We start from the raw sequence: 14,731 nt of genomic DNA on the forward strand, positions 1-14,731 counted from the left end.
CTCCACGGTTTAAATAGACTGCATTCAGTTATTCCAGTTCAGCTCTTGGAGTTTGACACAGTAAGCCAAAAGCAAGACACACTACAGGATGTCAGAGTATGTACTTTAGAAATGTAAGATACTTGGAAGGATTATATAATTTTATCTGATGAGACACTCACTGTCCCATCAGTATATTCTACTAAACAGGAAAAGTAGTAAACACTACAAGTTACACAGTGTACTAAGCACAATTGTTGATGAGGACAATCTGCATGAAGGAGAAACTTAAATATGGTTTTAGCTTTGTTTATAGTAAGGACACCACAGAAGGTTCAGCTTCCACTCTTCATTAAGTACACTTCTGGTGTACTTCTATAATTTTGTGTATTACTATTGTATAGAACAACAGCTCTAACTTCTCTTTGCCTTGATTTTTCAAGACAGAAATGTGGACATCTTGTAGTCCAACTTAAACTAGGCTTTAAAGCAGTTGTCTCCCCTCACAACACCTGGGCTAATTATTCAAAGCCAGCTATTTCTGCTCCTTTCAGACACCTTCAGTTTCAACATAAACTGCTTAACTGATCTGAGATGCTTATGTAAATCAGTTTTTATGCAATATAGATGCTACACATAAGATGAAGATACCCATTAAGTGTCTATTAAAATAGTAAAGCTTAGCCAACCATCTTAACTGCTCTGAGACATCCAGGTTTTAACTCTGACAATGCTTTTCACCTTAATTTCCTTATTTTTCCTCCTCAATGATTACAAGAATTAGCTGGCAGAGTCATTCAAGACACATGAAAGTGATCTATTTTCTGATTTGGTGTATACTTACATATCTAGCTGACACAAAAGCATGATAATAAGAGTTAACCACATTCCTTTCCCACCCCCAAACCAGAAAGAAGTCAAAGCTGTGGGCTATGAATCAATGAGTTCAAATGAAGGCCTGAGTCAGTATTGTACTCTTTGGATTTCACTCCGTACACACACCCAAAGAGCTTCCTTCAATACACAACTACGACCTTTGCAGAAAAGATCACTTTGTAGCCTGACACACCGAGAAACCACAAGTTCAACTGAAGCACCACTGACTGAGTGGAGAAAATGGAGCCAAAACCCCAGTCTTACCTTCAAGGCTAAAGGAGTTAAGTTCAGCAGGTGCTCAGAGGCAGTAGAGCCTTATATCAAAGATACAGAGCTGTTTCTGAAGCATCTCATTACCATGTAGTCATAAAACTATCATTTTAAAAGTATAAAGCTCCTTCATAATGGAAAGAAAAACTAGCATTGAATTTTACAGAACTTCATTTCTAGACTGCCATAAAGCTATGAACTTCACATTCTCAAGATGCTATCTACACAAAAATCTAGGGTTTTTTTCTTTAAAGTCGATCCTTCAAGCTGATTTATAGATATTAGGTCACCTTACCAACCTTTGCTTTAAGTCTGCAAAAACTAGTGAGATCTGCAATAACAAATAACTTGCTCCTAGCCTTTCATTTAACCTCAGACACAAGTTCCAATATAGAAGAAGAGTAGTATCCTCCGATTTTCACTTAAAGCTGCTATAAGACGACTTAGTGATTTTTTTTTCTTATTAAATACATACAGGTCATATGAAGTAGTACAGGGCTAACATCAGCAAAATATCACTTAAACTGAAGGAATACCAATTTAGTCATGCATGGTACAGATTAATACTTCCATATCTACTTTATTCTTGCAAAGAAAGAAATGTCATTCTCTAGTGATCACCATTCAAAGTAACTGTAGGAGAATTTAAAAAAATAAAAATAAAAAATTGAGAGACATACCATTTGTGAGGTATCCAGTGAGACAATTGTTCTTTTTTCTTCTTCAGGACATTCAAGGGCACTCGAGACACTCGTCCCTCCTGCAAATATGGGAGCGACATTGTGATCACAAAATTTTCCTGTAGCTTTTCTTCACATACCATCCCTCTCTCCCTCCTTTCTGATATTGAACTTAATAAAGTAAGATCACTGAAGTTAACTGTTTGAGGCTAGTGATTAGTCTTTCAAGGCTGTCTCTTCTCCCAGACTGGGTTTCACAAAATCAAGGCAGCATTGGAGCTGACAATGCTTTAACAGCACTCAATAACAAACCATGAAATTCTGTGACCATCTCAGCTGATTCTGTTAAGTCCAGAATAAAGTTTTAAAAGAAGGAAGGAAAAGAAATAACAAAGCCATCCAAGAAACAGAGATAGGTATGATTTCTATATATTCTTTTGAGATCACTATGGAAGCCACTACACTTCTACCTAGAAAACTGGCTTAAGAAGTCTACCTAATACAGGAATGCAATACTTATCTGAAAGCAAAAAAGAAACTGAAATGGTATAACTATAAAAAAAAAAAATGGATAAAACCAAATGTCAAACTTCTCTCGAGGTTTCTAATGTATCTTTATAGGATGTCACAGAACAGCCTCCAAGCAGCCTTTGGCTTCTCAAAGACTACAAAAGCCATAGGAAAAGAGACACTAGGATGCTAAAGAGATCCACAGCAAGCTACCAGAAGACCAACCAATGGCAAGTACAGAGACAGTGCCAGCTAATAAAACACTCTCCAAGAGCAATAAAGCCCATCACCTTTGCTTCCAGTGACAGGAAAGGTGGCATTTTCCTTAAATACCAACCCCTATAGTAGTAACTCCAGAAGTTGACTGTAGTTCAGTAAAAACAGACTTGGGAAACAATCTGAAGATCTTTCTGTATCCTGGTCAGTGAACAAGAGATAGTCAATATTGCTGCTTTCAGCTATACCAATTTACTAGTACCAAAGGTGACTTGTAGCAGTCTTACAGCTCTGCAGATGTATCTGGCAAGGGTGAGAGCATTTTAGGGAGAAACCAGCTCCATTAGTTTGGTATTATCTTCAAGTGACATGCTCATCTTTTCAAATAGTAAGTGTCCTTCCTACAGGGGCTATACTCCTACAGCATAAGCAAGTACCAAGTAAAACACACAGATTTATCCCACAGAATTAAGAGTTCTTGAATAAAAATCTCCTCACAGAATGAGCTCATGAAAGCCAACATCCCATGTTCCCCGAGCTCTAAGTCAAAACAAGGTAGCTCACCACTCTACTTCAGCGGGCTTAGAAGAAAAAGCATCCACGACTAAAAACCTGAAGTCCTTTAGAAATTCTTTAGGCTGAGAAGGACACAGAAGGATACAGGCCTTTACTTGTACTCTGTACCTGGAACATTTCCTGAAAACCCTTGCCACAGGAGTCTCTACTATAACTTTCAAACTGAACAACGTCTAAAAGGAAATTAGAATTATGGTTAACGATTTTGCAGTACAGTGTCTGACCACAATCCTCCCTGGACCTATGAGCTTCAACAGTACAACAAAAAAACCCTAATTTATACAAGTTTGTGGGAACAGAGCACAAGTAATGCGTCCAAAACCATGATACCTCTAACACAGATATTTGAATCTCTTGACTTATTTCCTAGAAGACTTCCAACACACAAAGGTAGATTTCAGCTTCATATAATCACTCCTCTTGCACATTCAATATTCAAGGTGTTGACATACTTTTAATGACTTCCACTAAATTGAATATAGCAGCTTTAAATACTGCAAGATCATAAAAAAAATTAAGACCATACTTAAAATACTACTAAAAAAATCTAACTATTGAATTATTGGTACAATATATTACTAAGATCACATATTTAAATTTAATTCAAGTAGAATACATTTTCACTAGTAATGTTAAACAAATTTGAGATTTCATAACACTTACCGCCAAATGGTATTATGCAGAGATTGTGTTTGCAGGCTAATTCCACAATTTTAACTACGTCTTCATGGCAAACTAGAAGAATCCAAACAGTTAAAAAAAACAGGATTTGTGTTTAGTACTGTTATTTGTGCTTAGTACTAAATACTGCAGCCTGAATAAGCAGCAGCTCCTTTTCTGACACCAGCAAGGAAGACATTTCAAAGAGTTAGGCACTAAATAAGAGCTGGGCTCAAGTATCAGAGTTCTAAAGTAAAGTTTAGACCTGAAACAATTCTACATTTGAAGAACTAACTACAGCCTTAGTCTCCTGCTCTACTCATGGATTGAGACCTCCTGCAAATTCTCAGGGCAAGACGGGCTACCAAACAGTTAGCAATTAATCTAGGTATCTTGGAGAACAAATCAAGTTTAAAGCTTTTGTTGAAAATAGGCTGTCCAATTTATTTTAAGTGAGAAATAAGTCTCTTCTGAGAGCTGAAGAACACATCTTTTTCTTCCCAGCTGACATTCATTTTCAAAAGTAGAGTTGCTGTGAAATTTACGTTTTCAGAACACATTCTGTATCTGGTCAAAGAGGGAAGCAGAAATGCTTGTGCACAGGCAAGGAAAAGGATCAAAAGAGAGATCAAATACAGTGCATACATGAGTTTGTGCAAACAGCAGAGAATGAGCAGGACTGAATAAACAGGCTTACGAACTCTGGCTACCTTGCTCTTGCCGTACAGAGCAGCTTTAAACAAAGGTAGTCAATCATTTTATTTCATTTCAATTGCTTTTGGAGCTGCACAAAATAAAGCTGTGGCAAGTGCTGTTCATAGTCACCAGTGCTGTCATGTCAGTACCTGTCCTCAAGTACTGAGATGCATTTTATAGTGCCTCTTTATGCTTCCCATATGTGATTTTTTTCCTCTAAATAAAGGAAGCAATACTGAGCTAAGACTAAGTTCTTATCAGAAATTTTGGGGTTTCTAATGCAGTGCAGCTATCAAAGTATCAGAAAGTTATAAAAGGTAAGGAAAGAGTTGGATTCATACAGCTGAACAGAAATTGACAGGTACTTAGATCAAATGACTTTTTGGTTAGCTACTGAAGAATGGCACGTGGAAAGTAGCTCCTAGTGACCACAGAAACATGACTCAAGTAGGAAATTCACACAAGTGTGCAAATAAAGTCATATCAGTTTAAGTATTTGTATCCTTCTACTAGATAGAAGCAAGCATATTTTCTGCTACATATTATCTACAACAGCATGAGTTATTACTCTAAAGTGGGACTAGTCTGTACTCAGATTGCACTGCTCTTTCTTCCAGTCAATGATCCTTTGTAAAGTGTTCTGATAGGAGTCACAGGTGTCATAAAACAAAGTTCTTTAATACAAACATTTCACTACCCTTCTACCATCACGTACTCCTTCAAAAAAGCAAGATTTAGACTGCCATTTAGACAACTATTCTTGGTGAACATACAAGTTCAAATTACACTGTGGTTACTTAAGTCATGAATTCAGTTGTCAACAGCAACTTCAGCTATATTTAATAAATTTGACTTCCCCACAAAGTGATGGGATTTCACAGGCACAACCAGCAATCTAGATGTTAAACAATCATGATTACCATTCATGAGAAAATTCCTTCAGTTTCTGTAAAGACGAGCAAAGTCAGTGAACCAAGAGACAGCTTTCCCATGACAAGAAAGCACAAGAGTTCAGCAAACAATGGCCTCCCAGATCAGAAGGGAGCATAAAACAATTAAAGCTTACCAGGCCATACAACTATATCAGGAATTCGCTTAAACATTCCTTCCCTGAGTACAAATATCTCGTGTAGGCAGTGACCTGAAACACAAACAATAAGTTAACAAGTTCAAACAAGGAAGCATCAAAAGCAGCACAGTTACATAAATGAAGTTCTCCTACCATGAGCTCTGAATACCCTATCTTCTGCATCCTGTGAATATGAGATTTTAGTGGCTCTAAGATCCTGAAGAAATTCTTCATTTACAATGGATGGAGGTACATCATTAACATTTATGGATGCCTACAATACAAGAAAATAAGTTCGTTAAAGATAGGTTCACTCTTACAGCATTTCTGTACAACAGAAATAATAAAAACAGGTTAACACTAACTGATACCCAAACACAACTATTTAAGATCAGAAATACCGAAGTTCTCCTCTTCATCTTCAATCACTGATCCCACTTATCCTACCTGGTACTCAGCTGACTAGATGCACACAGGAAGTTTTATTTCAGTAGCACATTCTTACCCTTTTTCCTCCTGAGAAATTTGGAGAAATGCACTAGCTTATGAGTGCATACTGAACAAAATACCTTTTTAAAGACTTCAAGATCCAAGAAGAACAGCTGACTGAACAGAACTAGAGATTCTCCTGTTGATGAAGGGGTAGAGATTGAAGGTCAAAATTCCTTTTTGAATATAAATTCCTCCTCCAATAGAGAGAAATACATACTAAAGCACTACCCACTCTGCAAATTCCTCTATTTATAATTCTGTTTCTACCAACCCACCTCCCCTCCTCTTGTCACGTACTGGAAGTTAAATCCATCTCAGACCAAAGCCTAATCAAAAGTACACAGCAAGGCAAAACTAAGTTTGACTGATCTAACATAACCAGCATACTTTAAGTAGACCTCACACATCAGGAAGACTTTATGAAATCCATGTTCAGTCACCAACATGCAGGTGTTTCCAGAAAGCCTCTAGCTAGAAGTCCTAATCAACACCTTGGAAAAAAGTTTCTTTCAAAGAAGCTACACTGGACATTTTGGCTTACCAACAGGCCTTGAATCAAGCTTCTTTAAGTCCAAAGGGAGAACCCCTGCTTAAGGTTTTCTAACAGCCCATTCTTCCAGGTCCTTACGACAGATGTCTCATATAGTATTCTTACAGTTTCTCAAAGTGCTGACCTAGCTACTTAATTCTCTTTTCTAAAGTCCACTTTAGATATCAGGCACATAAAAACATAGTTTGTGTTGACTTTTTAAATCCACTTAGAGAATGAAGATTCTTTACAGGACCCAGTTAAAAAAAAAAATCTTTGTAGACATTAAGCGTAATGCTTTTAAGGTTCCAAAAAACCAACATGCTTTTTTTTCCTCCTTAAAAATGCAGCCAATAAATTAATTTATACTTTTCTATGGGTAACCTCCCTAAAGAAATATGCCTTCTATTACAAATGGCCTCTAATTAAGGAGTTCTTTAGTTAGATATAAAGCTTGTCTTATGAGTAAAAACTAACTTCTGGACTTCAACTCCTATTTTGAAAGGAAATGTTGGTCAAGAATCTTATTCCTAGTTACCAAAGTCCCTCAAGTTCAAGAACAGGAGAACTGAAAATTTTTCACTACCCCATCTTTTATTTTAAATACACTCTTAAAAATTAGGAGTTGCACAAAAATTAGTTAAAACATAGTGCAGTGCTTTCAAACTTCTGTCATGAAAGCCTTGCTGGCAAATTAACCGACATCACCTTCAACTCAAATAGAAGAACATTCTTGCAATTTTGTTATAAAGCCATCAGGAAAGACTATGGGCTGCCTAATGATGCCAGAAAGAGCTTGCTTAAAGCCTTACCACCAAAAAGTATTTTGTACAAAATGTTCCACGCAGTCAAAGAAATTTAGACATTTCTTTGACGAGCCTAGCCTATGCTTCTTGACAAGTACAAAAAGAAAACAGCAAAACTGAATTCTTTCTTTCAAAGCTTTTCTTTCACCTTCTGAAGTTTCAGCCTTCTACAAAAACGTATACCCACCCATCCAGGTTTTCTTTCCTGGAAGGGAGTCTTGCCTATCTTTGCTCTACATAACCTCCAGAACAGCTGATATTTTTTTGCCAATACGTCCTAAGACAAAAGCTTAGAGGATAGCACCAGTTACCAAGCTAACAGCAAGGAAAATAGAAATTAATAGTCTCCCATCTGCCACCACAGCAGCAGTCTATCCTGAATGGGTTGAGTGTCAAAGTAGTGAGAGCTGAAGAAAAGATTTAACCTTCAACAGGAAAGTTTTCAGGTAGTTAAAAGATCCATGGTGATGGAACTTGCCTGCCAGTGTCCACCCTACAAGAAACTATGTAAGGTTATGTAGAAATTAAGAGCACTTATAGGGATAATTCAGAAAGCAGTATCTGCATGAGATACGTTCATGACTGACAGCTAACAACATTTAGAGGTTCAAAAGGATATCCAAGTGTTTGTTTTAGAGTTTTCATATGAGACACATGACCTAGTGAGAATGATTTGATTTCTGGAAGAGGATATGTGCTGTTCTGACTTGCTTTAAGGATAATATTATACTTCTTGAAATAAGGTGTCAGACATCTGAGAAAAAGGCTTTTCCCTCCAACATACTCACTTTGTCACCTACAAACACAGAAGTTGAGATTAAGTGTTGCTTAGGTGAGAGATACACTGCTACTGAGAGATCATGATTTTAGAGGCCAGTCACAGTAAGCACAGAGGAAGTCAGGTCTTGGATTCCTGCTCTTAGCTCTTACTATTCTGCTATTAATGCACATTCACACAGTGATGTCTGCTAACCCAAAGAGCAGAGCTCTGACAGAAACTTGGGAAACATGAGAAACAAACAAGTAGGTACCAAATAAAGATCTTTAAACCACTTTAAAAAAAAATCCCTGCTAGCTGTGCTTACATTTTCTATTTTAAACTTTGGTTTCTTCCTGGATTTCCATAGACAGAACTATTTCATATCATTTCAAGTTGAACACCAAGTGCTTGAAGATCTTTGTTCTCCATAAGAGGGACAGAAACTACTTAAAGCTAAAACCATCTGCAAGGAATTGTTATAAGTATCTTAAATTTTATCTCTCTTCCACAAGTATTTTAATCCTTTAGTTTTCACCGTCAAGATTGAAAAGTTAATATTTGTCCACATAAATCTTACACACAATGCCAAACAAAAATATACCTTTATTTATTCTTATGGGTCTGAAATATTTTAAGATTTGTGCACTGAAAGGCTAGACAGGAAGCCTATGTGAACTAGGTCTAAACTGTTGTCTGTGGTAAGTCTAGTCTGAAAAATGAAAAAGACATCAGCAGGCCTTGAGCAGCACAGAAGCAGGTACGTTTACTGTTGTTAATTAAAAAATTGCATGCAACAGGGTACTCTCCAGTCTCACAGAATAGAGGCAGGAAAAGATGAGATAGAAAGACAAATGGACCAAGAGATTCCCCTCCTACTGCTGTTCCTATACTCTAGTTTCTTCATGCTCTGATGATAGTAGATGAAAAACCAATATAGCACAACAACCTGAAATATAAACTAGGAACTATGACAGAGACATGAAAATGGAGGAGCTGCAGTAGTAGTTGAGAATAGCTATGAGAAGTCCAGATACATACTGGAGACTCCAGAGAGTCCTATTCTGTGTCAAGGTAGTCAGCCTGTTTCAGATCGCAACAAGAACATTGGAACCAGAGGGGCACAACATAACAGGAAAGCATTCAACATTGCTCCAAATATCCTGAAGAGCTGTTTTGCAAGACATACTGTGGAATCAAGACACTATTCAAGAATCTGCCCTTGTCCTCCAACTCTACTTGGTTCTGTATTTCCTCTGCATGTAGAAAGGGAACAACGTCTCTCAGGACCTCTGGTCACAGCAAATTAAAGCAGCTGCCAGTTAAGACCTATCCTGGTCAAGGAAACACATCAAGATGAATTTTTTCAAAATATATTGGCAGATGGAGATCCTGCAAGTCATAGCAGACGGAAGAATGTCTTGATTAACAGAAGACTGAAGAAATGTTCGAGTTTTCAGGCTCTATGAGATTACCTTCTTCAGAGAAAATGCAATCTTGAATTCACTCAAGAAATGGGTAAAACTGTTACCCAAAGCAGGGTTGCTATAATCACTGTACAAGCACAGCCTGCTTCCAACACTGCTTAAGCAGCTATCTAGTCAGGAACCTGCAGCCTCAAAGGAATTCTTAGAAGGGAGTCAGGAGACCTGACTCTGACATGAGTTACTCTCCTGAAAAGCAAAATATGGATGCTTCACAAAACCCAGAACATTCCGAATGTGTTGTTTTTCTGAAAACATTCAGTTCAGTCTTGAGTATTCTGGTAGCCAGTTTTCAGCACCGAGACATGTAAAAAAAATTACTGTCAAATAAGAACTTGGATTTCATTCAGTACACTGAAAACACAGCACAATTGAACTTCACTGTATCTTCTGTCTTTATTATCATGAACAACATTGAAGTTGCATAAACAATTCCCTCTAGGCTAACAGTTTCTACAATCTTGAAAAGCAACCTACAAAGAAGGACAAAAAACTCCCCATGTTGAAGACTTTCATTCCAATAAAAGTACTACCAGTTAACCTGGAACCACAAGTCATGCTAAGTCATTGAATGTTTTATGTAGAACGCTTTTTTCAAAAAACTGAGGTATTAATACACTGTATTTAAATCATGTGCAAGGTGACCTTCGGGACAACAGCTGAATCATCTTTAACAATGTGGTCTTGATTATCACCAAGACTAATGTTCAAAGGAACTGGTTCAGCTATTTACTTACTCTAGAGGTAGTTTTGTGCTCCAGACTTGCTCCAAAGGTTTTTTCTATCCATTCCTTAAAAGTTGGTAATACCATACCACCTAATCTGTACCTGAAAAGTCAATATTACATAGGGTCATTTTAAATTAAAAGACTGTATGTCAGATACACTTCTTTCGATTCTACGTATGCACAAACAGTTACGTTTTAAATCAAATTCTTTACCTACAAGCCTGCAAAGCTTCTGCACATTTAGTTTTCATGCAACTGCACATTTCATTGTATTTAACTGTTCTGTATTTCACACAAAATCAAATCAATTGTCAACATCTTAGGTATTATTTTCCTTCGTGATCTTTGGGAATTGTGGCATAAGGCTTTCCAGATATCCCACCCCTCCATCTTTACTTTTAAGAAAGGTCTCTCCCTTTCAGTAGTGCAGAAAGCAGTGTTGCAGTTTACATGCCAGATACAGGTAGAGGCCATGTGTGTATGGACACACTGCAATGTAAACAACAGCAGTCTCAGACACACAAACTCAGCTCAGTACACCTTACATGTTTTGAAGAAAAACAGTGTTAAATATTCTTCCCTCATCATCAGAATGCATCAGAATCCATCAAGCAATGTGAATTTATTTCTATTGCAAAGTCTTTGGCAAGAGCTTAGCCATGTGACAGATGAAGACTTACAGACAAGGGACAGAGGAATTGTTTGTGAACATGTGTATCACATGTGAAAACAAATAAGGCTGGGGACACACTGAAACAGGTAGAAACTATTGCTATTAATTGTATACATGCACACTTTGTGCATGTTTATGTATGCACAAACATTCTCCGAGAAGAGCAAAAGGACCTTTCTTTGGTATTAAGAGCTTTCAGCAGCTGAGAATCCTTACTATAGTTTGCACCTGGGTCACTGCATTATGCCTCATGGGTCTTCCTTCTAAGATTATTCAATCACTGTTAATCTAGTTATGACCCTGTCCTTCACAGCTGTTCCAACCAACTCTAGAACTAAGCCACCTATTACACAGAAAGACCAATTCCTTTTGTTTCCTTATGTCAGCTACCCCCCAGTTCTCCTACTGCAAAAAAAAAAAAACCCTACTCTATTCCTAGAGATAAAAGGCTACAACCATATCTCAACTCAAGCTAGGCTCTTCAGCTTGGAAGACAACATTCAGTTGTTCTTCCTCTGACAGCTGTTATTGTATCATTATACCCATATGAAACAGTTAAGCGAATTCTATGAAAAGGAAAGTGAAATAAGCAATGAAAGCTTAATGCATTTGCATCAGGAGTTTGCAACAAACGTACAGAGAGACTCCAGTCAGCTTGGTGTGTTTTCTTCTCCAGACATACTTTCTGGTATTGCCAACCTATTACTATAGCTAGCTTGCAAGAGTAACCTTAATCACTTATTCAAAGGACAAACTAAAGCTATCAGAAAACCAACAACTTTTAAGTCAAGACACAGACAGAAATCACAGCATAGATGGAGTTAGTGAGTTTACTGCACAGAATGCAACACATGATTGCTCAGGAAGCAAGCTTTGTATGTATGTTGATGGTGCAAGAAGCCCCCCCAAAAGACCTCCTCCCCCCACACACCCCAAAAAACAGGTTTAGTTGCTCAGACTAGTAAGTATTATCTATCCCTGGTGAGATGATAGAGGCTATAATAAAAAGCTCATTTGACACATGGAGAAGCATGGTCTGTTGGGAAAGTCAACATGGCTTTCATAAAGGGAAATCCTGTTTCACTAACCCTTGGAGTTCTATCAGGGTGTGAAAACAGAAAGTGAATAAAGGGGATATAATGAACATTAAATTCCACACTCCTTTATACTTCCACAGGTGTTTACCCCAAAAGCTATTTAAGAAAATACATCGTTACAGTACTGAAGGAAAGGTTCTTCTACAGGCTGAACGCTAAGATAAGGTTAAGATAAGAAGCAAAGGGCAGGGTTTATTGATTACTGTCCAAGACAGGCTCAGGAATGCAGCTTGCCACACACTGGTACTGGGACCAGTTTTACATAATGTCTTCATCAGTGATCTGGATTCATCAGTGGACTCTCCAACCAGGTGAATAATATTAAGCTCTTTTGGGTAGACAGATACTACACTGAAAGGAAGGAACTCAGGACCTTAAAAAAACCTAGGCAGACAAATGAAGATGGAAGATAAGATGTAGATAACTGCAAGAGCAAAAAAAAGCATTACTGCATATTTTGCAGAATCAGACTGGTAGTCAGTATAGGAAAAATCATGGCATCTTCACTGACGACATACAACAGCAGCCAACAGTGTTATGCATCAACCAGGCAGGTGTAAGAAAGGAGACAGTTCATCTCTTTTTGCTGCTCTGTAGAATGCTGGTGTATCCACACCTTGAGTGCTGCACGCAGTTTTTGTCCCTGTATCTCCAAAAAGGTGTAGTAGAGCTAGAGAGGGTTCAGAGAACAGCAACTGTAAAGACCAAGGGGCCTTACAAGCAGAGACTAAAGGGCCCAGGACTCCCTCAGCATGGAGAGAAAGTGGAAGAAAGGATACGACTGAGTCTTATATAATAAACAAAGCAGTAGATAGGCTGAAGAACTCTCATTCACCTAATCCTGCAACACAGTAAGGGATACTTGGTTTAAAACACAAGTACTTTACAAAACAGCAACCTGGAACTTGCTACCATGGGATGCTGCAGAGGCAGACAGTATCAGCAGACTTGAAAGCTATTAGACAAATTTATCGACAACAGATCTGTAAGTGGATACTAAAAGGACAAGGCATCTACAACATCTTTGCAGATACCTATTCTCCTATTTTTCACTTCAAACACTCTCCTTTTGCCACTGTGACAAACTATTCCATAGAAACTACACTGGTGTGGCCCAGCAGGGCATTTCTAGTATTATCTATCGGTTAGAGAGAGAATGCAGATGAAGGGGAAAAAAAATGCCATTCTCCCCCCATTCTAGAACAGTGACTGATACTCATCAGTTAAACAGCAGCCTCGATGCTTCCTCCTGAAAAAATCCAAGTCCAGCTCTTTACCATTTTTTCCTTCAAAGCACACTGCGTAAGTTTTCTGTGCAGCATAACCTACCTCAGATAAACTAAAGATATTAGATGAAAGAATGAGTGACAAAGTGACAAGAGTCAGAATCCTGGCAAGAAGAGAGAGACCAAGATCGCCTTAAGTATTACATAGTGAACTCAAGTGCCTAAGACAAGGCTTTGCATTTTAATCTGGGCCTGAAAATTAAGAAATAAGGATTAAAGTGCTCAACATCCCAGTTAGGTTTTTGCAGCTTTGACTCAAACTAGCACATGCTAGTTTACACAAACTCAAAGACCAGGAAGGAATTTTTCTGAAGGACAGTATTTATTTCAGACTTATTTCTCTTCCCCATTCTTTTTCTTTACTCTTACAAAAAGTATATATTTTAAACCAAGGAAGAGAGACTGCAAGACTACTTTCCACTGAGGCAGAAAAAAAACAGTTAAGATGTCAAGTGACAGGCTTAAATCCCACTGGAAGAAAGTTTAGAGATCCCCAAGTAGACTTAATTTTAATGTCATTTCCTCAGAAAAAATATTTCTCAGAAAAACAAGCTTGCTGTAGAAATGGCTAGTAGATAATAAATCAGAAGTGTTGCCACTACAGAACATACAACCGAAGAGCAGTTTTTAATTTGAAGCTCAGAGGATAAAGTAGCTCCGTGCGCCATGGTTAAGAAACCTAAAACACAAATTGGAAGTTTAATAAAGCAACTTGTTGATGCTCAAGAGATTCTCAAAACTGGCAAAAATGCACTGACCTGCTGCATGTTATCTAAAGCTTTAGAACATGGTGCAGATTCTCAGTTTGATTCCATTCTCCAAGGGAAGTTTAACACACAGAGTATATCAACTTAGATAAGACTCACATTAATTTGTCCTTATAATACTTTTAATAAACCTTCCAATAAGCCACAGTATTTTACTACATGTTAGACTACTGTGTATAGAATTCAGTAAGCCTGTTAAATGCAGAACAACTAATAACCAATTTGATGAGATAAAGCCAGTTTTTTGTCTTCATTGGATTAACTGAACAGTGCAGTTTTTAAACTCTTTTCAAAAAAATCACTAAATAAGATACTTCAGTTATATACATTTTCAACTTACCTTTTTCCTGTGAATTCTGCTTGACCCTTCTTATTGAAGATGAATTTGGAGTCATTATATCCCCATCCATTCCACTTCAGAAGTTCTTGCCTTAAAGGGGAAAAAAAAAAAAATCTAAGTGAGAATGTTAGCATATTGTAAGCCCAAAATGATTTGCAGTTATATGGCTTTGGAAAAAAGTCTTATCAGATAGCAATTTAAGAAATCAAGTACATATCAAGAGTGCATAGCTTAGAGCAA

The 14,731-nt window shown here is 37.6% G+C and overlaps 1 protein-coding gene across 2 annotated transcripts in view; it reads right to left on the minus strand.

Moving 5' to 3' along the window:
• The window catches only part of AGPS (alkylglycerone phosphate synthase), a 61,257-nt gene that overhangs the window by 33,881 nt on the left and 12,645 nt on the right, over nt 1-14,731 (minus strand). For both annotated transcript variants that reach the window (XM_076342541.1, XM_076342542.1), the window contains exons 2-7: nt 14,492-14,581; nt 10,338-10,428; nt 5,686-5,806; nt 5,530-5,604; nt 3,771-3,842; nt 1,806-1,885 (exon numbers count right to left, since the gene is read on the minus strand). In XM_076342541.1, coding sequence (XP_076198656.1) covers nt 1,806-1,885; nt 3,771-3,842; nt 5,530-5,604; nt 5,686-5,806; nt 10,338-10,428; nt 14,492-14,581 — 529 coding nt within the window. The remainder of the gene's footprint in view (nt 1-1,805; nt 1,886-3,770; nt 3,843-5,529; nt 5,605-5,685; nt 5,807-10,337; nt 10,429-14,491; nt 14,582-14,731) is intronic.

The sequence above is a fragment of the Aptenodytes patagonicus genome, chromosome 6 (assembly GCF_965638725.1).
Source record: "Aptenodytes patagonicus chromosome 6, bAptPat1.pri.cur, whole genome shotgun sequence".
Lineage (NCBI taxonomy): Eukaryota > Metazoa > Chordata > Aves > Sphenisciformes > Spheniscidae > Aptenodytes > Aptenodytes patagonicus.